This window comes from Dipodomys ordii, unplaced genomic scaffold, assembly GCF_000151885.1.
Source record: "Dipodomys ordii isolate 6190 unplaced genomic scaffold, Dord_2.0 Scaffold105, whole genome shotgun sequence".
NCBI lineage: Eukaryota > Metazoa > Chordata > Mammalia > Rodentia > Heteromyidae > Dipodomys > Dipodomys ordii.
Window position 1 is genome coordinate 1,663,088 of NW_012267321.1, and position 23,783 is coordinate 1,686,870.

At 53.4% G+C, this 23,783-nt stretch overlaps 2 protein-coding genes across 2 annotated transcripts; both read right to left on the reverse strand.

Annotated features, from left to right (window-relative positions):
- Positions 1-7,258: 7,258 nt before the first annotated feature.
- Klk4 (kallikrein-related peptidase 4) lies at positions 7,259-9,675 on the reverse strand. The gene is made up of 5 exons (XM_013027734.1): positions 9,612-9,675; positions 8,674-8,842; positions 8,092-8,342; positions 7,853-7,989; positions 7,259-7,411 (listed from the first exon to the last, which is right to left on the reverse strand). Exons 1-5 carry the CDS (start codon positions 9,673-9,675, stop codon positions 7,259-7,261), a joined length of 774 nt encoding a protein of 257 aa, XP_012883188.1.
- A 6,696-nt stretch (positions 9,676-16,371) lies between these two features.
- Positions 16,372-20,496, reverse strand: Klk5 (kallikrein-related peptidase 5). The gene is made up of 5 exons (XM_013027720.1): positions 20,424-20,496; positions 19,208-19,466; positions 18,300-18,560; positions 18,091-18,220; positions 16,372-16,524 (listed from the first exon to the last, which is right to left on the reverse strand). Exons 1-5 carry the CDS (start codon positions 20,494-20,496, stop codon positions 16,372-16,374), a joined length of 876 nt encoding a protein of 291 aa, XP_012883174.1.
- Positions 20,497-23,783: the final 3,287 nt, after the last annotated feature.

Consider the following 23,783-nt stretch of genomic DNA (forward strand, 5'->3'; position numbering starts at 1 on the left):
GATCTGAGGATAAAAGAAAAAAACTGAGACAAGAGCCCAGTCCATGAGTTCAAGCTCCAATAACAACCAGAACGCGTGCGTGCGTGCGCGCATGCGCACACACACACACACACACACACACACACACGTTGTGACAGTATGGTGATGTACCCCAGGAATCAGACCTGGTCTCTGCCATGAGCCTCTCCTCCTACCCCACCATTAATGGGAGGATGATTCTGGGATTCTGGGGCCTTAAGCATTTCCTTCCCTGACCCTCCAGGGAGTAGAGTCTGGGTAGGGTGTTCACCCTGGCTCTGAACTCCTGTCTCTGAATTCTAGGTGGTTTCTTAGTCTTGAGGACCTTTCTGGAGGAAAAAATTCTTTTCCTGGGACACTGCCCAGTGGATGGGAGGCTGTGTAGCAGCAGTTCTTACCTCTGACCGCTAGGTGGCAGGTGCCACCAAGTTGTGAAACCAAGAGTGTTCCTTTGGTCTACGGTTGTGAGAGTAGCCGAGGATGCACTTCCTCTGACTGCCCTGAATCTAACCAGATCCTGGTCCCTGGAGGGGTTAAGACGGAGAAATCCACAAGTCCTTCCTCCACAACTACCCCTAGTAGCTCTCTCTACCTCCCCAGGGCCTCTTCTCTCCATGCTCCACTTCCTCATGTCTAATTCTCTCTGCTACCTTCCTTCTATCACTGATTTCCTAGTTTTGCCATTTTGCTTTTGAAACTATTTCCAGTCTCTCTGCCTCTGTCTCTGTCTCTTTCTCCTCCTTCTCCTTCTCTGTCTCTGTCTCTCTCTTGTGCCAGTCCTGGGGCTTGAGCTTTGGGCCTGGACGCTGTCCCTTAGCTCTTCAGTTCAAGGCGAGTGCTCTACCACTTGAGCCACAGCACCACTTCTGGTTTTCTGGTAGTTTGTTGGAGATAAGAGTCACAGACTTTCCTGCCTAGGCTGGCTTTGAACTGCTATCCACAGATCTCAGCCTCCTGAGTAGTTGGGATTACAGGTGTGAGCCATTATGCCTGGCTTATTTCTCCTTCTCCTCCTCCTCCTCCTCCTCCTCTTCCTCCTCCTCCTCCTCCTTCTTTTTCTCCCTCCCTCCTCTCCTCTCTCTCTCTCTCTGTCACTGAGTAGCTAGGATTGCAGGTATGAGCCATTGGTGCCTCATTTATTTGGTCTTTTTGACAGCATCATATGATTTTCTCTTTCTCTCCCCATCTCCTCTCAGTCTCTCTCTCCTCTCTCTTATGTCTCTGTCCCCACCCTCTCCCCTCCCCTCTCCTCCCCTCTCTTCTCTTTTCCTCCCTTCTGCCTAACTCTGCCCCATCTCTGTATATGTCTGCCATCCCTGTAGTGTGGTTGTGTGGTGGGGTCCTGCCCCAGTCAGGACCTGTGGAGGAGACTGGAGAGCCTGGTCTGAGGTCTGTGGCCAGCCATGAGGCTCAGCAGTCTGGTGTCTTCACTCCAGGGCCTGAGGTTGGGGTCTTCACTGGGCTCTAGACCAGATGTCAGCAGCCTTTGCCATCAAAATATAGAGAGTAATTCTGTTTGGTTTTGCGGGCCAGACAGTTTCTGCTGTAATTCCCTCCTCTCTGCTGTCCTGGTGTGAACACAACCGCAGCTGCCACCCAAATGAGCACCTGGACCCCGACAGCGCTGTTTATCCTGAAGGCAGCAGCAGGGGTCAGGCAGTGGGGATGGCCTGTTCCTGGGGTCAGCCTGTGGATCTGCTTGAGGTACCCTGCTTTTGGCCTCAGGGCCGGGCTCTGATCTCAGGCACAGGGAATGAGAATCTAGGGCTGGGCAGGGTGGGTGGGGGGAGAAGGGGAAGGGGTAACTGAGTCTTGAGTCTGGAGATAAGATCCTTTGTGGGGGTGTTGTGGGGGACTGACAGGACCACCTTATCGACTGGCACTTTGTGAACCACTGAATGGTTCTAGAAGGTCACTTGGGGTGACTGGGTCCCCTGAGGGCTCCAGTGTAGGCAGCATGTTTCCATGTGGGGAGAATGGTTTAGAGACCAATGGGGGCGGGAGGAGGGGCAGCAGTGTAGGGGTGAGGGTCACCAGCTTCATCTCACCCACCCGATCCATCCCAAGACAAATAGGTGGGAATTAAATGATAATGATACTAAGTAGTGTAAAGATAAAATGTGATGACATGCACACAACAAAAGACTAAATTATAAAAGTAATAATTTAAAAAAAGTGTAGAGTGCTTGCCTAGCATACATGAAGCCCTGGGTTTGATTCCTCAATATAGCCAGAAGTGGTGCTATGGCTTAAGTGGTAGAGTACTAGCCTTGAGCCAAAGAAGCTCAAGAAGAGTGCCCAGGCCCTGAGTTCAAACCTAAGACTGGGAAGAAATCAGTAATAAGAAAATCTTAAATTGTCTTACAATTGTATGGCAGACTTTAATCTAAATTTATTTTAATTGTATATGTGTGTCTTTTACATGTTACTGTGATTCAACTTTTTCTTTTTGGTGCCAGTCTTGGGGCTTGAACTCAGGGATTGAGCATTGTCCCCGAGCTTTTATGCTCAGAGCTGGTGCTCTGCCACTTGAGCCACATCTCCACTTCAGCTTTTTGCTGGTTCATCAGAGGTAAATGTTGCACTGACTTTCCTGTTCAGGCTGGCTTTGAATTGTGATCCTTGGGTCTCAGCCTCCTGAGTAGCTAGGATGTCAGCCACCAGATCTCAGCAGTATCATGCTTTGAGGACATTGATGGTGCGTCATTCAGGCATGGTAGCAGATCCGTTCCATTTCCAGCCCTGTCCCCTTACTCCGCTCTTGATCTCCTTGTATCTCATTCTCCTCTTGGAGCCCCAGGATTTCCTCTCCTGCCACCTGCATCCCAAGGGGCTCGGGCACTTTGAGTCAGGGACCAGAAGGCAGAGACAAAACACAAGTCCACAGAGATGGGGACATGGCGCTCACAGCCTCCCTCCTGCTTCAAGCTCTGGGTTAGAGACAGGGAATCTGGAGACCCAGATGGGAGCAGAGCCAGCAACAAATGCAGGGGGGCAGCCCCTAAAAGATGGAATGGAGGTAGGAAAAACAGAGGTAGAGAAAGGAAGAAGAGAGAAGGAAGGGAGAAAGAGGAAGAGAGAGAAAGAGATCTAAACTCTTAGAGATGGAAGTACCTTCTTCCAGCTTATTAAAGCTGCAGCCTGCTGTCATTATCTGCGGCGGCCTGGCCGTGACGCACCTGGCTCCTCACTCATAATTATAACTCAGCTCTGGTGGCCCACCCACCCCATCTCCACCCTCCCCAGCCTCGGTAACAACCCGTTCACCCCAGCGTCTGTGGGCCGACATGTTTCCGAGGTCCACATGGGTGAGGTCATGCAGGACTTGTCCATCCACGCCTGGCCACGTGCGTGGATGGACAGTCTTCCACACCACTAGCTGTCAAAGATGTGCATTTCCCACGCTTTTTCCTGGTTATTTGAGTTGATGGGGGTTTCCCAAACGTCATATCCCCCTTTCTGCTCATTTGGAATTTAGTAGCTGTTTTAATTTTTCAGTGGTCACCCTAGATTTTTCTTATCAGACATAGCCATGCATTTTTTTATTTTATTTTTTGGTGCCTCGCTGTTCTCCCAAACAATGGACTTTAGAACAAATTAATTCTGATCCGTTTTTCAAACTATTGTTCTCCAGTATTAAATTTTTTTTGATATTGCCTTTTTGTTATTGTTGTTGTTGTTGGTCATCGGGCCTGAACTTTGGGCCTGGGTGCTGTCTCTGAGCTCCAGCTCAAGGTGAGCGCTTTACCACTTGAGCCACAGTGCCACTGCCGGTTTTCTGGTGGTTCATTGGAGACAAGTCTCAGGGACTTTACTGCCTGGGCTGGCTTTGAATGGTGATCCTCAGACCTCAACCTCCTGAGTAGCTTGGATGACAGCACCAGGTGCCATTTTCTTTTAAACTGAAGGTAGCCAAGCATGGTGGCTCATGACTATAATTCCAGCCCTAAGGAGGCTGAAAAAGGAGGATCTCAAGCCTGAGGCCAACCTGGGTTATAGAGTGAAAGCAAAACAAAACAGAAATTGAAGTGAAATTCACATGGCATAAAATTAATCATTGTGAAATGCACATGTGCCGGCACTTGATGCATTAACGTGGTTGTGTAGCCATTACCTCTCTTCTGGCTTTCTTAATTACTGCTGGGAGTCTGGCTGCTTTCCTAATTGCTTTCTTGTAGGTGTTTAGGCCTTTAGCTCTTTATTTCTTTCAGCACCTTCTCTTTGTTTTGGGAACTCCGTGCCTTCTTGTGTCTAGACAAGGATTCTCATTAGCATCTTGCTCAGAACACTGTCTTGAGCCATATTTTCTAGCAGATCATTATTATTTTTAGGATTGTTTTCCTCTCTTCTGTGTTCTCCCTTCTGGGAGGAATTTCCCTCTGTGGTCTCATCTGCCTCCCAAAGGTCCTCTCACATTATCTCTCACACACTATCCCTCTCACATGATCTATCTTCTTTTCTCCCTGTGTGTTTTGAGTAATTTCTTCTAACATCTCTCTCATTTCACTAGTATTGTATTCAGCACTGTCTAACATGTTCTTTGACATTTCAATAGATTTTATAGGAAAACTGTAAGCATATAGTAAAATTCTGATTTTGCTTGTTGACTAGAGGTCAAATTTGTTCAAACTTCTCTGATGTTTCCGGCTGCTGCTGCTTTTCTTCTTTCTTCTTCTTCTTCTTCTTCTTCTTCTTCTTCTTCTTCTTCTTCTTCTTCTTCTTCTTCTTCTTCTTCTTCTTCTTCTTCTTCTTCTTGTTCTCTCCTCCTCCTCTTCTTCCTCTTCCTCTTCCTCTTCCCCTTCCCCCCTCCTTCTTCTTCTTCTTCTTCTTCTTCTTCTTCTTCTTCTTCTTCTTCTTCTTCTTCTTCTTCTTCTTCTTCTTCTTCTTCTTCTTCTTGTTCTTCTTGTTCTTGTTCTTCTTGTTCTTGTTCTTGTTCTTCTTCTTCTTCTTTCTTCTTCCTCTTCTTTCTCTTCCTCCTCTTTCTCCTCCTCCTCTTCTTCCTCTTCCTCTTCCTCTTCCCCTTCCCCTCCTCCTCCTCCTCCTCCTCCTCCTCTTCTTCTTCTTCTTCTTCTTCTTCGTCTGCTCCTCCTCCTCCTCCTCCTCCTCCTCCTTCTCCTTTTCCTCCTTCTCCTTCTTTTTCCTCTACCTCCTCCCCTTTTCCTTCTCCCCCTGCTTTCCTTCTCCTTGTCCTCCTCCTTCTTGCAATCTAATCACGCTTGGCTTGTCTTGTTGAGATGGGATCTCAAAAGATTTTTGTCAGGATGAATCTCAAATGGTGATCCTTCCAGTCTGCCTTCTCAGTCTCTAGGGCTATAGGCATGAGCCATCATACCAGTGTGCTTGTCCTTTACTATTTTTGTTGCTCTGAGATGCAAATGTTACCATTGGCAATATTTGATATGTTTATTTTCTTGTGCAATGATAGTTGTCACTTTTCCTCCTTGTGATGGAATATTCAGGAGTTGTTCAGGGAGGAATGATTTATTTTGACTCATGGTGTTAGAGGGTTCGGTTCATGGCTCCTTTAGGTGCAAGGCCAGGCTGGGCTTTATTGTGGGGAGGGTGGGGCAAAACTGAGCTGCTCACCTCGTGGAGCCAGGAAACAGAGAGGGAGGGGCGGGGCTTGGGGTATAACATTCAAACAACCGATTTCCTCCATCTAGGCCCCACTTCCTGGTTTCCACCAATTTCCAATAATACCTCCGATTTATGAACTCATCTGTGAATGAGTACCAGCGTCATAGCTGGTACATAGTTAAGTCATAGCTCAATATCATATTAGGAACCAAGATTTCATCCTCTGAGCCTTTTTGGTGGGACCTTCCTGATTGAAACCACCACAACCACCCCCATCATGATCAATTTCAGAACATCGTCGTCTTCCCTCCCAAAGGAAGCCTGGGCCATTAGAGCAGTCATTCCACCCTCTCCATCCCCCTTTGTTCTCAGAAATCACCAGCCTGTCAGACTCTATGGGTTTTTCTATTGAGGGAATTATGTACAATACATAGTTTTTCTTGGTGTCTGAGTTCTTGCAATTAGCATAGATATATGGCCAACATTTCATTTCTTTGTTGATTTATTATTTCGGAGATACTGGAGTTTGAACTCAGGACTTTGCACTTGCTAGGCAAGCACACTACCACTTGAGGCCTGGCCTCCAGCCCCTTTTGGTTTGGTCATTTTTGAGATAGGGTCTTGCTTTTTGCCCAGCCTGTGCTTGGACTTTGATCATCCTGTCTATGCTTCTTGCCATTACTGTGATGACAAGCATGCACAAGTTTCATTTGCCTTTTGTGACTGAATATTTCATCATATGGGCCTGGCATGATTCATTTGTGCACTTTACTTATTTAGGCTGTTGGGCTAGTTCTGTTATAAAAATACTCCCACAAACATAGGTATGTATGTATATATATATATATATATATGTATATATGTATTTTTTCTATGTAGTCTAAATCCCTAGGCACAAATGTTATAGATGTTAAGCTATTTATTTCCTTATTTTGTGCTTGTACTGGGGCTAGAATATAGGGCCTGGGTGTTGTTCCTGAACTTTTCTACTCAAGGCTAGAGCTCTACCACTTGAGCTACAACTTCCCTTCTGGCTTTTTAGTGGTTCACTGGAGATAAGAGTCTTGTAGACTTTTCTGCTTGGGCTGGCTTTGAAACTCGATCCTGAGACCTCAGCCTCCTGAGTAGCTGGGATGACAGGTGTGAGCAACAGTGCCCAGTAGCATGAGTTTGTTCATGTGTGTACACAGGAGTGGAAATTTTGCGGGTTAGATGGGTGTATTGTCCCTACTGCTAACTGAAGTTGGGACAGTACATTTCATTCTACGTCTGGATATCTGTTCTTCCATATTTCCGCATTTTCTCTCTGGACTTGGGAGTAGGAATCTGAGAGTGGGAATGGAAGCAGGAAAGATGCCGTGCGCGCACACACACACACCCTGTGCTCACACTTTTATTTCTGTTATTGATGGGAAGGGATCAAAAAAAAATTAGTGAAAAACCAACTTTGCAGTGGCAAGTTCAGGTCAACATGGGGACGCTAGGGGGCAGTATGTACAGGAAAGGACTCCTGAGTCTGAGGGAAGAGGCCTAAAGCTGAGGGGAGAGGTCCGGGCTCCCCTTGAGGAAGTGGGTAAAAGTGTGGGTTCTTGGATGAGGGCAGAGGGGGTGGGGTTTCTTCAGCAGGACCATCATGGGGTGGCTTGGGCTGGGGTGTGTTGGACTAACTGGTCAGGATGGTTTTCATTATCCAGTTGGTGAACTTGCACAGATTGGTGTAGACGCTTGGTACACTGGGCTGGCCGCACTTGTCCAGTCCCAAAGACACGAGACCCTGAAGGTGTTGGTTGCAGACGATGGGGCCCCCAGAGTCACCCTGTGGTGAAAGAAAGAGGGAAGAGAGAAAGAGAAAAAAGAAAGTCTCAGAACTCAAGACACAGAGAACAGGCGCTACAGGTGGAATCAAAGGGGAACCAATGACATTGGGAGGCAAAGACAGAGCACCAAGCAGCACAACAAAACACCAGCGCCACACACCTGCCCCTCGGAAGTCTCAGGTGTTGCTCCTGTCCCCTCACAGCTAGCAGATCCCCTGAGGGTGGTCTCTCTCTGTCTCTCCTTTGTCTGTCTGTCTGGGTCCCATCTCTCTCTGCATATAACCTCAGGCCTTCTCCTCTCTCCCTGGGTTTGCCTCTTTTCCTTCCCCTCTCTGCATTCCTCTTCCTCCTCCCCCACCCATGTCTCCTGGTGTCTTCTACCCATGTTTCTTCCACCCCGTTATCCACCCCCTTATCCACCCTCCTCGCTCGGCTCTCACGTTACAGGAGTCCTTGCCATCTGGTCCTCCGCCGGCACAGAACATGCTGTAGTGGTACACAGGCGAGAAGACCTCCTTACACTGCTCCTCTGACACCACTGAGATGTTCACGCACTGGAGCCGGCTGGGCAGTCTGCCTGGGACCCAGAGCTTGGGGGGTCAGGCCCTTCCTGGCTGGATAGGGGGGATTTGTCCCCCATCCCCAGAGGGGCAGATCACCCACCCCCCAGCTCACCCACCGTTCCTCAGCAGACCCCAGCCGGAGACCAGGCATGATTCTCCAGGGATGGGGCACTGGGTCGCCACGGCTATACTCCGGATGGTGTGGGACTCAACCACGGATTCATTCAGCTTGATGAGCATCAGGTCGTTGGCCAGAAAGGGGTGGTTGTAGTCAGGGTGCTGGATGGAGAGCGAGGCCTGAAGCTTCCTGCTGCCTGGCTCCTGTTCGGCCTCCAGATTGTGCAGGCCCAGCCCGATGGTGTAGGAGCTGAGGGCCAAGCGGTGGGTGAGAGCTTCTGCAGCTGCGTTGGCACCCCCACCCTGTCCTTCACCCCAAGTCCCCTTCCCAGCTGGATGCTGTGCTTAGAGCTCCCCAACCACCACCCGAAGCCCTCAGATGGTGGCCCCTGGGACCTGACCCAGCCCCTAAACTGGGATTTTGTCTTGCTTAGGGCTTGTTTCCTAAGCAACAGCATCTGTCTGCCGGCGCCTCCCTCTGGGTTCTGTTGGTCCAGGCTCAGTTCCCACCCACTGGGGGCTGGGCGGAGCCTGATCGTAGGCCCCACCTGAGGACACCTGCAGGCCTCTCCCTGCCCCACCTCTGTATGCAGTGAGCAGCCGACAGCACCCACTGCGGATGCACCAGGACGCCCGAGCAGAAGAATTCGTCGTCGGCGAACAGAGCTGCCTGCCAGGGCTGTGAGTAGGGGCTGCAGTCCTCCCCGTTGATGATCTGGCCGTGGCTGTGGCTGTGGGAGGCGAGGGACCCTGGGGGCGGAGTCAGGGCTGGGGGCGTGGCTGTGATCTGGGGGCGGGGTCAGGGCTGGGCTGGGGGACCGCCCAGAAGGCAGGCTCAGCGCTCCAAGGGCGGGGTCAAGATTTCAGGGTGGAGCCAAGGCTGAGTCCCGCCCAGAAGGCGGGCCCAGGGCTCCAGGGGCGGAGTCTCAGTGGTCAGGGCTGCAGGGGCTGGGCCCCATCTGGGGAGGTTGAGGCAGGACCAGGGCTTTCAGAGCCCTGTGTGAGTGCAGTGGGATGACCAGAGCCTTGTGGGGCCGAGCCAGGGGTCTGGGAGGAGTGTGTGTGGGGTGGAGATGACAGTTTAGGGCCCCTCTGAGTAGGGGAGCGGGCTTGGGGGATGTGACCAACCCAGACAGAGTTCAGAGGTGGGGGCAGGTTTGGGGGTCAGGCCAGGTCCCTCGGGGAGAGTTAAAACCCAACGGGGAGGGGCTTAGGTCTGGGAGCCAGGATGAGCTCACCGCAGGAGGAGGGGCTGGGCTTGGAGGGAGCCCGCCCTCAGGACCCCCACCCTCCCTGCCCTGCTCACCGGGCTGGCAGGGTGTCCCTCCTCTCTTCTCCAGAGAGTAGGCACAGATTCTGCAAGGTGCGGTCCCTGGAACCCCGACCCCCATCTGGTGGTGCCTTCAGCTGGCCCTGTCCCCAGATCGCTGAGATGCAACCCGTGTCACCCAGAAACACCACACAGCCGTCACCTCATCACACGTGTGGCCACCCTCGGCAGACACCCACACACGCATACCTGTGACCCCAAAGACGAGGTACCCCACAAGCCAGCCCCAGGGAGCTCTTGCTGTGACCATCATATCAGAACCTGGAAATAAGAACGGGGTCCTGGGGTGAACCTGGAGACCTTTACCCCCCTTCTCTGTCCCCTTGTGACCCTTGGGGTGTTGGTTGGGAGCCTACATTGCCCCCACCCCTACAGATGGGAGGGGGGAAGAGAAGAAGGGAGAGAGAGGGAGGGAGAGAGGGAGGGACTTAGGGAGAGAGGAGGAAAGAGAGGAGGGAGAGAGGGGAGGGAGAGAGGGAAAGACAATGAAAGAGGGAGAAGGAGAGAGAAAGGGAGGGAGAGAGAAAATAAGAGAGAGAATGGCAGGGAGAGAGAATGAGAGAGGGAGAGAAGGCAGAGGGAGAGAGGGAGAGAGGGGAGAGACAAGGAAGAGGAGGGAGAGGAGAGGAGAGGGGAGGAAGGCGGTACAGCATCTCTCCCTCTCCCCATCTGTTCCCAGAGTAAGAGATAGAGGCAAGATCGAGCCCCAGTCAGGGCACTGGAGGCTGCCAGGGGGAGGTGGAGATGTAGACGCCCCAGGTCCAGACAAGAGCTGGGGACAGTCCTCTAGAACGAGCCCCAAGGGTGAGGGCAAGGGCAGGGGCGAGGGGTGGCAGACTCACCTTCCCCGTGAGGTGGGGACCTGCGCGTCTCACGGCTGCCTCTGGCTCTGAACCCGCTGCTGTGTCTGCTGCGGATGGATTTATAAACCCCGTCGCTGGGCTGGCCTGACGCAGCCGGCCGCCAGGGGGCCCAGGGGGCTTCGAGCAGGGGCCAGAGCCTTGGCCCACGCCCAGCCTCGGCTCAGCAGACCTCCTCCCCCTCCTCCTTTTCCCACCAACTCCTCCTCCCCCTCCTCCTCCTCTCCCCTCCTCTTCCTCTCCTCCCTCCTCTTCTTCCAACTCTTCTCCTTTTTTCTCTTCCCCACCTTCTACTCTTGCCCTCCTCCTCCCTTAGTCCTCCTCCATCTCCTCTTTCTCCTCTCTTCCCTCTCCTCGTCCCTCTCCTCCTCCTCCTGCTCCTCCTCCTCCTTTCTTCTTTCCCCTCATTCATTCTCATTCATTCTCAGATTATTTCTCATTCTCCCCCCTCCCTCCTCTCTTCTCCATCCATCTCTTCCTGGGTCTCTCTGTCACTCTGCAGTTTCTGGCCTGAATCTCTCTCCCCCCTCCCTCTCTCTCCTTCCCTCTCTCCTCTTTCTCTCTCCCTCTCCCCCTCTCTTCCTTTCTCTCTCTCTGCCTCTCTCTCTCTCTCTCCTCCTCCTCTCCCTGTTCATCTTTATTTCTGCTTTCTTTTCTCCCCCTCTCTCTCTCTGTCTCTGCCCTTGTCTGTCTCCTCTGCCCCCTGTCCGAGTTTGGGCCCTGTCTGTCCCTGGCTCTTAGTGTCTCTGTTTCCCTGGGGCGATAGACCCTGCCAAGGAGGGTGGGTGGGGGTGATGGATGCCCACTGTGATCTGGTTGGGGTGCAGAGCTCATGAGTGGGGGCCAGTGCTGCAGAGGAGACTGGGCAGCTGAAGGCTGGGGAGAGGTGTGGGTGCTGCCCCAGGCCTGGGCTTGTGTCCTGTGTGGAATTTGAGGTCAAGGTAGGTGAGCAGCGTTATCAGTGCAGATGCAGCCAGAGGCAGGGGTGGAAGGGGCCCAGCGGCGCCGGCCATGCTGACCTGGAGGAGCAGGTCCTCCTCCAGCTCCCATGGTGGCCAGGCCAGCGGCCAGCAAGCCCTTGCCATCCTGGCCGCCTCTTGCCGGGGCCCAGTGAAGACTTTAGGGGAGGCATGGGTGGGGAGGACTTAGTGTAGATAACTCACAAAGCTGGGGACAACAATGCCCTCCCGGGGTGTGCCCAGGTTGGGGTGCTCAATCTGGGGTCCCCTCCAGAAGGGAGAAAGAAAGGGAATTGGAGAGAGAATCTGAGGTTCCTCTAGCCCTGGGAGAGGGGGCAGCATAGGGAATCCTGACTTTATCGACAGAGAGGAAGGACAAGGATTCATGGCCATTAAGTAGTCCTGGTGGATGGTGATTTCAGTCCTTGTTTCTAGAAGGTTCTAGAAATGCTGTTATGGCCATCATCACTGTTTAGTAGGAGTCATCACTACCCCAAGGGAGGTCTGACCCAAAGACACTCTGCTGTCCCTCAGGAGCCCCTGGCTCATAAAGACGATATGCATCTGCCTGGATTCCAGAGTGGTTCCAAAGTGTCTGCAGAGAATGGCTCAGAGTAAAGGCATGTGTGTGTATAACATATAATACTATATATATTATATAGTAGAGAGTTGTGAATATGTGTGTGTATGTATAACTTGTGTCTGTGTGTGTTGGTGTGTATACTCATGGGCCAACAGTGCCACCTGCTGGACCACAGCGGGCTAGCAGGGGAGAACCAGAGGCTTCAGTCCAACAGTGCCACCATGTGGACACCAGGGGGGAACTTGCAGGGGGAGCCAGAGGCTGCAGTCCAACAGCGCCATCATGTGGACACTAGGGGACTTGCATGGGGAGCCAGAGGCTGCAGTATGACAGTGCCACTTCGTGTGGACCAGGGCCAGGAGAGAACCAGAAGCTGTGATCTGACTCTGCCACTTCATGGGGACTGGGGGACTCACATGGGAGGATCAAAAGTTGCAGTCTGACGGCCACCTCATGAACCTCAGAGGACTCTCAGGGAGAGAACCAGAGGCTGCAGTCTGGCAGTACCACCTCATGGACACTAGGGGGACTCGTAGGGAGAACCAGAGGCTGTAGTCCAACACTTACACCTTGTGGACACTGAGGGATTTACAGGGGGAACCAGAGACAGTAGTCTGGCAGCCCTACCTTGTCAAGGACACTGGGGGACTCCCAAGAGAGAACCCCAGGCCGCTGTCCTACAGTCACCTCGTGGGGACCAGAGGCCGTGGTCCCACAGCACCACCTTGTGGGCTCAAGCGTGGCTCAGATGCTGTCTAGCACACGGGAGAAATGTCCACACTCATTTCCTTGCAATGGTGGCCACGAGGAGGTTTCATGTCCTGTGTTTACTGTACTTTGGTGTTACTTAGAGTGAGTTAAAGCTGAGGACAGCCAAGGCTGTGTAGCAGCACCTGGGCAATAAACGCAGGAGATAAAACTCACCACTTGCTGCACATCTTGTGCTCCATCTCCCTGCTCGCCTGTCCTCCATCTCACTGCTCACCTGCGCTCCATCTCCCTGCTCTCCTGCGCTCCATCACCCTGCTAACCTGTGCTCCATCTCCCTGGTCACCTGTCTTCCATCATCCTGCTCCCCTGTGCTCCATCTCCCTGCTCCCCTGTGCTCCATCTCCCTGCTCCCCTGTGCTCCATGACCCTGATATCCTGTGCTCCATCTCCATGCTTACCTGCACTCCATCTCCCTGTTCACCTGGGCTGCATCTTCTTGCTCCCCTGTGCTCCATCACCCTGTTCACCTGTCCTCCATCTCCCTGCTCATCTGTACTCTATCTCCCTGCACACCTGTCCTCTTCTCCCTGCAGACCCGTCCTGTGTTTCAGTGGTCGCCACAGCTCTAAGCTTGTGCCAGCTGTGTTTGCATCACTGTCTGGTCTCTGGGCTTTGTCCACCTCAGCGTGCCTCATGAGTCACAGGGTCGTGGTGTGTGTCCCCTCATGGGTGTGTCAGACTCTTTTGGTTCCTGGCCTGGGAAGGAATCACTGAGTCACCAGGAGTGTGTTTGCTGCTTTAATTCAATCCCTGAGCCCTCCTTCCACCCAGTGAAATGTGAATTCACAGTTTGTCCTGACCCCCTTACCCTCTCTGCTTCCAGGCTCACTGGCTTTTCCAGGCCGTAACTGAGCCCCATCAGTGGCCAGCTAGTGTTTGGTGTTCTGTTTGCAAATTGCCTGTTCTTACACTCACCTCAGTTCTGATAAAGGCACTGCTCTCTTTTTCTTTACTTATTAATTCACAGTGGTTTTATTTGTTGTTTCTTTGTTTATTTTAGTATTACAGATCACTTTCTCAATTACATTTGCCTTTGAGCCTTCCACCACCCACCCTCTTGCCATTTTATTTGTGTTTTGTGTTTGGAACAAAGTCTCATTAATTTTTTTTTTTTTGCCAGTCTTCGGGTTTGAACTCAGGGCCTGGGCACTGTCCCTAAGATCTTTGGCTCAAGGCTAGCATTCTACCACTTGAGCCACGGCACCACTTCTGGGTTTTTCTGTTGATGTGGTACTGAGGAATGGAACCCAGGGCTTTATTCATGCTAGGCAAGCACTCTACCACTGAGCCACATTCCCAGCCCAAGTTTCACTAATTTTTAACTTTACCTAAGCTGTTTTTCAACTCATAATCTTTCTGTGACTACTTCCTAAGTAACTGGGATTACAGGCTGGAGCCACCACGCCCAGCCTGATTAGTGTTGCTGACATTGCAAGAAGGCTTTCCTATTTCACAGATCCTCCCCCAGATCTGAACGTTTATCTTTTACTTCAAGGTCACTCATTCAGCCTTGGTCCAGTGTCACCTGCCTGATAATCTGAGGGCACTGAGCCAGGCATCCCCTGTCCCTCCACTGGCAGGACTGCTCTTCCATCCCAGGTGAGCAGGGAGTAATGACACCGTTCCGGCAGGGTCTTCTGAGATCTCCCTTCTCTCTGGAAATCTGGTTGTCGTAAGATGTGGGTTTTGTTTTGCAGCCTCAGTGAGTGTCTAGGAGGGTGGGGAGCTTTTTTCTTGTACTGCCATGGGGTGTGTCTTCCATGCTTGTGTTAGTGTACAGGCCCAGTGCGTCTCCTCCACACACGTGTCAGGGTGCAGGCTGATCACCATTCTACCTGCCCTCCATAGCAGACCCTATTTTCCAACTCCTGGAGCTATCTCTAGCTCCAGAAAAGACACATCTTCATCTGGAAAACGGAACTCTACTCAAGATCTCAGCTCAGTGTTTGGTTTCTAGAAACTTCCCTTCCCATACCAGCTTCTTTCAGTCAGCCTTAGGGTCAGCCAACTACTCTGTCCAGACACTCAATTTTATTTTTCTCCTTGAATCAAAGGAAGCTGTGTTCTGGCAACCTCAGCTCAACCTTGTCTTCTAGACTCACCATAAGGTGCCTGGTCCACCCCCGACCATCAATTTTCCATGTAACAAGAGGCAGAGGTGCCAGCACTGACCTTTCCCTTCTCTTAGCCACCCAGAAAACTATAAGGAAAGTGCACACAGATTTCACCCTACAGTGATTGTTTTGCTACTGGGGAGGTGGAGACTGAAAGTATCAAAGTTTGAGTCCAGCCGGGGAAAGAAATTCAAGAGACCCCCCCCCACCCCATCTCAACAGAAAAATCTGGGCATGGTGGGGTTTTCCTGTCATCCTGGCTGTGATGGACCAGTTTTACAAATGGCAACAGATGCCACAGGTCCTGTTTTGTGCGCAGACCCAGTGTGCCTCTTCCACATGCAGGGATTCTGTCTTTCTTGGTAGGCAGTCTATCTCTTGAGCCATTCCTCCATTGTTTTTGCTTTAGTTATTTTTCAAATAAGATCCCCCCCCATATTTTTTTTTTTTGGATCCGGTCGTGGGGGTTGAACTCTGGGCCTGGGCGCTGTCCCTCAGCTCTTCAGCTCAAGGCTAGCGCTTTACCACTTGAGCCACAGTGCCACTTCCGTTTTTTTCTGCTTATGTGGTGCTGAGGAATCGAACCCAGGGCCTCATGCATGCGAGGCAAGCACTCTACCACTGAGCCAACTTCCCAGCCCAATCCCCCCCATTTTTATGCAGAAATCATCCTGACTCCTTGTGTTTACCTTAGCATTCCATTTTCCATGAAGAATCATAGGTCTTTGTGAGAGAATCATAGGACTTTTGTGAAAGCCACTAAAGAGGAGCTTTTTTTGGGGGGGAGGGGAGGTTGCCTCACCAAAAGGAAGGTCTTACAAGATGAACGTTTTAGCAAGGATTTATTTTTAGTAAAACATGGTTGCTGTAGGGAGAAATAGAAAAAAGAGAGAGAAGGAAACATTTCCTGTTCCTTGTGCAGAAAATAGGAGTCAAACACGCCTAAGAATATTCCTTTTTAGGCCAGGCACTGGTGGCTCATGCTTGTCATTCTAGCTTCTCAGGAGGCTGAGATCTGAGGATTGCAGTTTGAAACTGTGAAACTCTCATCTCCAATTAAAAACTCAAAAACTAGAAGTGGAGCTGTAGCTCAAACTGGTAGAGTGCTGGCTTTCAGCAAAAGAGCCCAGGGACAGCACTCATGTCCTGAGTTCAAGCCCCATGACTGACAAAAGAAAAAAATATATTTTTTTGGTCTATTTTACTCATTCCAATGTTTTCACTTTCTGGAGTTATTCTTAGAGGAAAGCAGCTGTGAGGCCAGCCATCTATGGAGGGAGCGGGGAGCCGGGCTGGCTGTTCTTGGTTTCTTGGGGGCTGAATGACCCAGCATGGGAGGCAGAATCAAGGAGGACACACACACAGAGAAGCTGCTTCTTTTCAGGCCTTTTATTTTAAGGACAGAAATGTGAGTCGTGGCTGCAGAGAAGACTGGACTTCGATCGTGAGGGAAGACACACTGGGAGACTGAGTCACAACCAGATCAAGAGACAGGGTCTGGCCCCTGTGTGTGTGTGTGTGTGTCCGTGTGTCTGTGTGTGTGTATGCATGTGGGGGGCGGTGAGGGCCCTGAGTCAGGGGCCCCAGAGAAGCCTGGGAAGGAGGGGGGGTGGTCTCTGCTTCTGAAAGATGCTCCAGCGTGCCAGGTTCTGGGGTGACGCGTCAGTTTGACTTAATGGTTTCCTCTATCCATTTGCTGAATCGGCAGAGATTGGTGTAAACGCCAGGCTTGTTGGGCTTGGCACAGGGGAAGTCACCCCAGGACACAAGGCCGTGGAGATCGCCATTGCAAACCACGGGTCCTCCAGAGTCACCCTGTGGGGAATGAGGGAGGGAGAGGAAGGGGGAGGGTAAGAGGAGAGGGAAAGGGAGGGAGAAGGCAGGGCAAGACAGAGGCCCAGATGCAGTGAGAGTGAGGGGAGGCACACCCCAGAGACCCCATAGATAGAGAAGGGCCAAGGGCAGCAGACAAGAGGACAGAAGGCGCATTAGGGCCAGGATGAAGCCATGGATAAAGAGAGACAGAGAGGGGGACAGTCATTAACCTTCCACCCCAGATGCTTTGTCTCCTGCGTGGGGAGGTTCGGGGGTTGAAACTCAGAAAACTTGAGCCCCCACACTTGCTATGCAGGTGCCAGGCTGGCCTCTGGGGCCGAGCCCCGCCTACCAAGGCCCTGCCCACCACAGTCCCACCCAATCCATGCCCACACCACCAACCTGACCACTCCCACCAAAACCACCATCACAGACCTGGCCATGCCCACAAAGCCCCTCCCACTACATCATCCTGACCACACCCACCCAAACCAGCACCTAGTCATGCCCTTACTCAGTGCTACCTCCTGGCCATACCCACCACAGCCTCTGCCCACTGCATCACCCTGACCACACCCACCAACGCCATCACTGGTCATGCCCCACTACAGCCCCTCCCCTGGTCAAATCCACCATGATCACACCCACCATGGCCACGCCCCCTTGCCTCATGCCAAACCCTTTTTGGTTTAATTAGATAGGGTCTCCCACTTTTGGCCTTAGATCTTGACCCTTCTATTTCTGCCTTTTTCAAAATACACAGGTAAGGGCTGGGAATGCGGCTTAGTGGTAGAGTGCTTGCCTAGCATGCATGAAGCCCTGGGTCCAATTCCTCAGCTGGAAGTGGTGTTGTGACTCAAGTGGTAGAGTGCTAGCCTTGCGCAAAAGAAGCTCAGGGACAGCGCCCAGGCCCTAAGTTCAAGCTCCAGGACTGGCAAAAACAAACGAAACACCAAAAAACCATGACAAAACTGTAGTGAGTGCTTTGTGAAGGTAAATACCCCTTAGACAATGGGGTCTCCTCCTCTCCCCTTCTCTTCTTTCCTCTTCTCCCCTGCTCTGTCCTCTCCTCTCCCTTCTCCCTGGTGCTGGGAATCAAGGTCTTGTATATGCTATGCAGATGCTCTGCCACTGAACTATTTACACCCTCACCACGGAACTATATATACCCTCACCCTGAGTTTGAACTCTACAGGCCTGGCATTTGCTTGGCTGGATCTCTACCACTTGAGCCTAGCCTTCATGGCTTTGGCTATTTTTCTGATAGGGTCTTGGATTTTGTGAGGGCTGGCCGGGATTCCTACCTATGCTCTCCCCCATCGCTGGAATGGTAGGTATGAACCACCACACCCAGTTACTTTGTTAACATGAAGTCTTACACATTTTTTTTTTCTTTTTGGCCTGGGGCTGGCTTTGAACCACAATCCTTGTGATCTCTACCTCCCGAGTAACTGAGATTACAGGCCTAAGCCACTACACCCAGCCCCTCACATTCTGTTTCTATGGGATGGTGCCACTCGGGAATATGAAGTCAGTGAGATAAACGGAGCCCACTTGCAGCCTCACCTGGCACGAGTCCCTGCCCGCTTCATCGCCGGCACAGAACATGGTTTTGTCGATCTGTCCTGGGTAGGCATCCTTACACTTGTCCTCACTGAGCACAGTTATGTTCAAGCACTGCAGGACCTTCGGGAAGCTATCTGTGAGACAGAAGTGCATAAGAGGCCCTGGTGGAGGGTGAGGTCGGGTGGGTGGCAGCAGGGGGAGCTGAGGACTCACTCTGGGGACTGGTGATCGTCCCCCAGCCGGACACCAAGCACGTGGTCCCGGCGGACGGACAGTGGGAGGAGATGCGGATGGGCTTCACGGAATGTGAGCACTTGATTTTCTTGTTCAGTTTGATGAGCATGAGGTCGTTGGAGTGGCCAGGGTGTGAGTAACCGGGGTGGGGGATGGCTTTGGCCCCCTGAAACAGCTGCTGCCCGGCTTCATAGACGGGGGACATGGAATGGTGGCCAAGGCGGACGCGGTAAACCCTGGGCGAAGGGGGTATGGGGCACGATCAGCCTGGCTCCCTGTCCTCAGGGGCCCCAACCGGGCCCCAACCCCAGCTGTGACAGAGCCTGGTCTGTTTCTGTCTCAACCCTCTACCAATTCCTCCACCCCAACCCTGAGTTTCCACCCAGAAGCTATCAACCCCCTCATCGACCCACCTCGAGCCTCTACCCTAGCACCCTTCCCCCCAACCCTAACCCAACCCCAACCCCGCCCTGCCCCCAGCTCTGCAGCTGCTCCCCACCCCCATCCTCATCCCTGCCTAGCCTCCATCCCAGAGAGACCCGTAATTCCCAACTCACCCCAATCCTCCTGCTACCCCAAACCATCCATATTTATCTCCCCAAACCCAAACCCAGCCACTGCCAACTCCATACCGGGCCAGCTCCAGTCCTTTCCCACCTTCTACTCCCACCATCTGCCTGCTCCATCCTCACCCCACCCCATCCCTGTCCTCACCCCACCCCATGTAAGGCCCGTCCCAACCCCATCTCCATCCCAAACCCTTCCATAAATGCATCCTTCCCCCCCCTCCCCGCAGCCACCTCACCTCCATCAACCTGGGTCTCCCTCCCCCTGCCCCCCATTTCCCTGTGCCTGCCACTGCCCCGTGGGCCCGGTCACTCACGGCTTCCGGCAGTGGGCAGCCGTGAGCACCCACTGGGAGTCCACCAGCACCCCTCCGCAGTACAGCTTGTTGGGCCCCAGCAGCAGTGCGGCCTGCCATGGCTGGGTGTCCTTCTCGCAGTCCGAGCCATTCACGATGCGGGAGCTGCCGTCTGATCTGGAGTTGTCCCTGGCCCTGCTGTCCGAGTCGCGGCTGTCCCCAGAGGTCTCCTTGTCAGAGGGGTTGTTGCAGGTGACAGCCTCGTTTGTAAGAACAGGCTCTGGGGGTGGGGAGGAGGGGAGAAAGTGGGCGGGGCTCACACTTGGGGCGGAGCCTAAGCACCGGGAAGTGGGACTGATCACACGTGTTTGGCCAGACTTCCTGCCACTGATGATGAGGGGCGGGACCAGGCTGCAAGGGAAGGGGGGGTCCTGGGCCTTGGCTGGATCTTAAGGGTTCCTGGGCTGGGTTAGAGCTCAGGGCGGGGGGACAGGGGAGCCCGGGAAGGGTAAAGCTGGGTACAGAGGCCCTGGGACACCTTGAGGTCCAGGATGCAGGGGTCAGGGCTGCAGGGGTTGTGCAGATGGGACTTGGTTTTGAAAGTGGGTGGAGAGAGCAGAGCCTGCTGTGATCAGCTGGGCAGGGACAAGGCCTTGATCTTGTGGGGTCGAGGGGGTAGGAATCCTGCATACAGACACCCTGACTTGAGGGTCCAGAGCTGGGCGTTCACTTGGCAGCAGCCCCCACGGCCACCACCCTGGGCACAGACACATGGTCAGCCCTCCACGAAGCTTGGTCCAGCCACAGCCACGCACAGACAGCATCTTCCTGGCACCAGCACCCATCTCCACGTACCACGCCCAGGCAGGGTGCACAGAGATGCCTCAGAGAAGGCTGGAGCCCCAGACACCCCAGACAGCGGCAGCCACGCGTGAGGCCACGTGGCCAGCCTGGCTACAGACTGTGCCACACTAGCACCACAGATGCTGAGCCACAGAGTGGCCGAGATACACACTCTGAAACACACACCCTGTGTCACACAGTCACACACATGGACGCCAAGGGTTGGTGCCCCTCAAGGTGGGAAAAAACACCCATACGTGTGTGCCTTACACATGCACACACACACACACACACACATGCCCGCATCACAGCCCACCCAGACTTGCACGCACTCACCCCCTGCTGGGGTGAGACCCCCCCCATGTACACTCACAGGGTGGGAGGGGGCGGTTACCTGTGACCCCCAGAACCAGTGCCGTGATCACCACGCCCAGCACCCACATCCGAGAGGACCCCGCCGTAGCCATGACCTCTGCACCTGGTGTGGGAACGAGAGGGCTGAGTGATTCCCAGTACCCTTGCCCCCCACCCTTCCCCTCCCTTCCCTGCCCCATTTCCCACACAGACAGGATCCCAAATTTCCACCACCAGTACTGAGCTGACACCCTGGGGGCTGATGGCGGAAGGCAGCCCCGCCGGCCCCCTGCTCCCTGCGCATCCCATCTGGGACCACAGCCCCCTTCCGCAGGCCTCACCCGCCAGCCCAGCGTCCCCGGGCAGGGCAGCGGTCGGTCAGGCTCCCTGCTCAGCTGCCGACATCACACCTTCCTGCAGCCTTCTCTCCCAGGCTGCAGCTCCTGCCAGGTTATAACCACCCACAGGCCCCCGGGGGCCCTCCCGGGCAGGGAGGGCCTCCCATCTGGCCTTAGCAATCACTCCTCCTGCCTCCCCTCTCCTCCACCCCAGAGTACCCCCACCCTCTCCGGAGCAGGTGCCACGCCCTTCCTCCTTCACTTCCTCCCTGGGTTGTGGAGGAGGGAGCCCCAGGTCAGCCCAGGCCAGGGCCTCCCCCGCTTCAATCTCTGTCTCTCTCTGTCTCTGTCTCTCTCTGTCTCTCTCTCTGTCTCTGTCTCTGAATGTTCTTCCCTCTGACTTCGTGTCTGCTTTCAAAACTCTTCTTTCTCTCATCTGAGGGTTGTCTTTCCCTATGGAATCTTCCCAAGCCTATCTCTGCCCAGCTCAGTCTTGTCTCTGGGGGTTCAGGTCTCTCTGTCTCTGTACACTCCCCCCTTCCCCCCCCCCGTCAGTCTTTCTGGGTCTCAGTGTCTTGCTGTCTGTCTGTCTTTGTGAACTTTTTGTGGCAGTTCAGTCAGATCCACCTCCCCTGATTTCTCAAGCATTTTGTCACTCTATCTGCCTTGTGAGCCGTATAACCATGTGAGTTTACACACACATGCACACTCACTCACACACACACACATACACACACCCCAAACCATCACTGCAACCCAGACGGCAAACAAATCCATCATCCTTGAGACTGCCCTTGATCCCTTTTGTGAGTGTGCAACCCACTGTCAAGACCCTTTCCATCTGTTGCTTCCTCCTCCTCCTCCTCCTCCTCTTTCTCCTCCTCCTCCTCCTCCTTGTCTTCCCCCACCCCACCCTGTCTCTGCATCTTCCTGTCTCCCTGGCCATTTACAGAGAAACCCTTCACCAACACCTCCTCCACCCCTGCCCCTCACCTGAGCCCAGACCACCGGGCAGAAGGCAGCAGAGACTCAGGCCAGGCCCCGGCACGTCCTTTGGCTGGGCAGGCATAGCCGAGCGTGGGTGCCGGAGCTGGGCAGGGCTACCTGTTGATAAAAGAAGAGGCTGAAAGCCAGAACAGGGGGCGGCAGCTCCTGGCCCCTTGGGAAATGGGACACTGGGTGGGGATCCTGAAGGGTGGCTGGGCCCTCCCAGAGGTGGCTGTCTGGGCCGCCTCACCTGACCTCTGCTCTTCTCCCTCCCATCCTAACTCTTTGTCCTGATCTCTGTCCTTGCTAGCAAGTAGAGGCAAACATTTGTGTGTTGTGTGCTGGACACAGCTCTGGCATGGGTAAGGTGACAGATGTGAAGCTTATGTCCAAGTTGGGTCCCTTTTCCCCCGAGGGCAGGAACGGGGTGCCAGGTGGGGGCTCAGAACCCCAAGACTGGTTTGAATCCCCAAGGGGAGGAAATATTCCAAATGCCCAAAACCAGTTTGGGCCTGTTTGGGCCACACCCTATCCCTTCTGTGGTGTTTTGTTTGTATGACAGGGTCTTTCTGACTTGGCTGGCTTTGAACTCGAGATTTTCCCTGTCTCTGCCTCCCAGGTAGTTGAGACTGCCGTAGATGCACCATACCTGGCTTCTTTGGTTCCTCACCCAGAGGTCTTTAGGCTTGTCCAGTACCTAGGTATCCTTCTTTCCCTCTGAGCCCTAGGGTCATAATCTTTTCCTCCAGCCACATCACCTGTGCCTTGGGATCCAGGATGTCCCCTGGGGTTCCATCACCCTGCCTGCCCTCTATAGGAATGCCTCCAGCTCTGTGCGGAGGTCTTCTACCCCATTATCTTTCTCCAGCCCCGGCTCAGCCCCATCTTCTCTCCCTGCACCATAACTCCACACGTTGACCCTCAGCTCCATTCTCTCCCCTCTTGTCCATTCTGCTGCCCACACTCCCAACCCTTCTACAGCTGTCTGAGGCCTTCAGGACAAAGTCCAGCCTTCCAGAGTCAGCCTCCTGCTGTCTCCTCCCATCCTGTCTCTCTTCACCATCACCCCTATGCAAACGTCTCTAGACCCACTCTCTTCCCTGCTTTTCCTGCTACAAAGACAGCCAATGGGAAAGCCATCCCCGGGGACTAGCATGAGATAGAGTGGTCCAGGTGCCTTCCTGGGGCAGGTGGCAATCCAATGTGGCGGTAAGGGGCAGAAGAGAAATGGAAAACTACCAGGTGTTTGGTGGCTCACAACCTTCACCCTCACTACTCAGAGTGCTGAGATCTGAGGATCATGGTTCCAAGCCAGCTTGGACAGACTCGAACCTACAATTAACCACTAAGAAGCTCGAAGTGGAGCTGTGGCTCAAGTGATAGAGAGCCAGCCTTGAGTGAAAAATCTGAGGGACAGCACCCAGGCCCTAAGTTCAAGTCTCAGAACAGACACAACCTGCTCCCCCTTTTGTCCCCCTGACCTGGGGCTTGAATTCAGGGCCTAAGTGGTGGTCCCTGAGCAATTTTGCTCAAGGCAAGCACTCTAAGCACTTTAAGCCATAGCTCTATTTCTAGTTTTCTGGTGGTTCACTGGAGATAAGAGTCTCATAGACGTTCCTGCCTGGGGTGGCTTTGAACCACAATCCTCAGATCTCAACCTCCTGAGGAGCTAGGGTGACAGGCGTAAGCCACAGGCACAAGCCACCAGCACCCAGCACAAAGAGCTTCTATTAGTGACAAATCCACATGGTACAGTGGTGTCTGTAAGCACATGGGGTGCACTGGCCCATGTATTTCTTGCCTCAATTGCCCTAATGTCTCAGACAGGAGCTGTTGACCGAGGGAGTTCATCCCCAAGGGATCAGGCAGAGTCTGCGGTCTTGCGTCTTTATTAAACATGCGGGGCCAGATCTCAGCAGGGGCTGGGGATGGGAATATTGAGGATCTAGACAGTGCGGTTGGGAGTCAAGAGTGGGGCCAGCTGGTGGAGTTGGAGGTCAAGCATGGGGCCAGCAGGTGGGGTCAGAGGTCAAGCGTGGGGCCAGCCGGTGGGGTTGGAAGTCAAGCCTGGGTTG

What these genes read in the sequence shown, in the direction of transcription:
- Klk4 (XM_013027734.1), bottom strand. Translation starts at nt 9,675, where the DNA reads ATGATGGTCACAGCAAGAGCTCCCTGGGGCTGGCTTGTGGGGTACCTC. An exon ending in CTGGGGTCTGCTGAGGAACG is followed by an intron (nt 7,990 to 8,091) that starts GTGGGTGAGCTG and finishes TCTGGGTCCCAG; the next exon opens with GCAGACTGCCCAGCCGGCTC. An exon ending in ATGGCAAGGACTCCTGTAAC is followed by an intron (nt 7,412 to 7,852) that starts GTGAGAGCCGAG and finishes CTTTCACCACAG; the next exon opens with GGTGACTCTGGGGGCCCCAT.
- Klk5 (XM_013027720.1), bottom strand. Translation starts at nt 20,496, where the DNA reads ATGGCTACGGCGGGGTCCTCTCGGATGTGGGTGCTGGGCGTGGTGATC. An exon ending in GCTGCCCACTGCCGGAAGCC is followed by an intron (nt 18,561 to 19,207) that starts GTGAGTGACCGG and finishes CCCTTCGCCCAG; the next exon opens with GGTTTACCGCGTCCGCCTTG. An exon ending in ATCACCAGTCCCCAGAGTGA is followed by an intron (nt 18,221 to 18,299) that starts GTCCTCAGCTCC and finishes TCTCACAGATAG; the next exon opens with CTTCCCGAAGGTCCTGCAGT.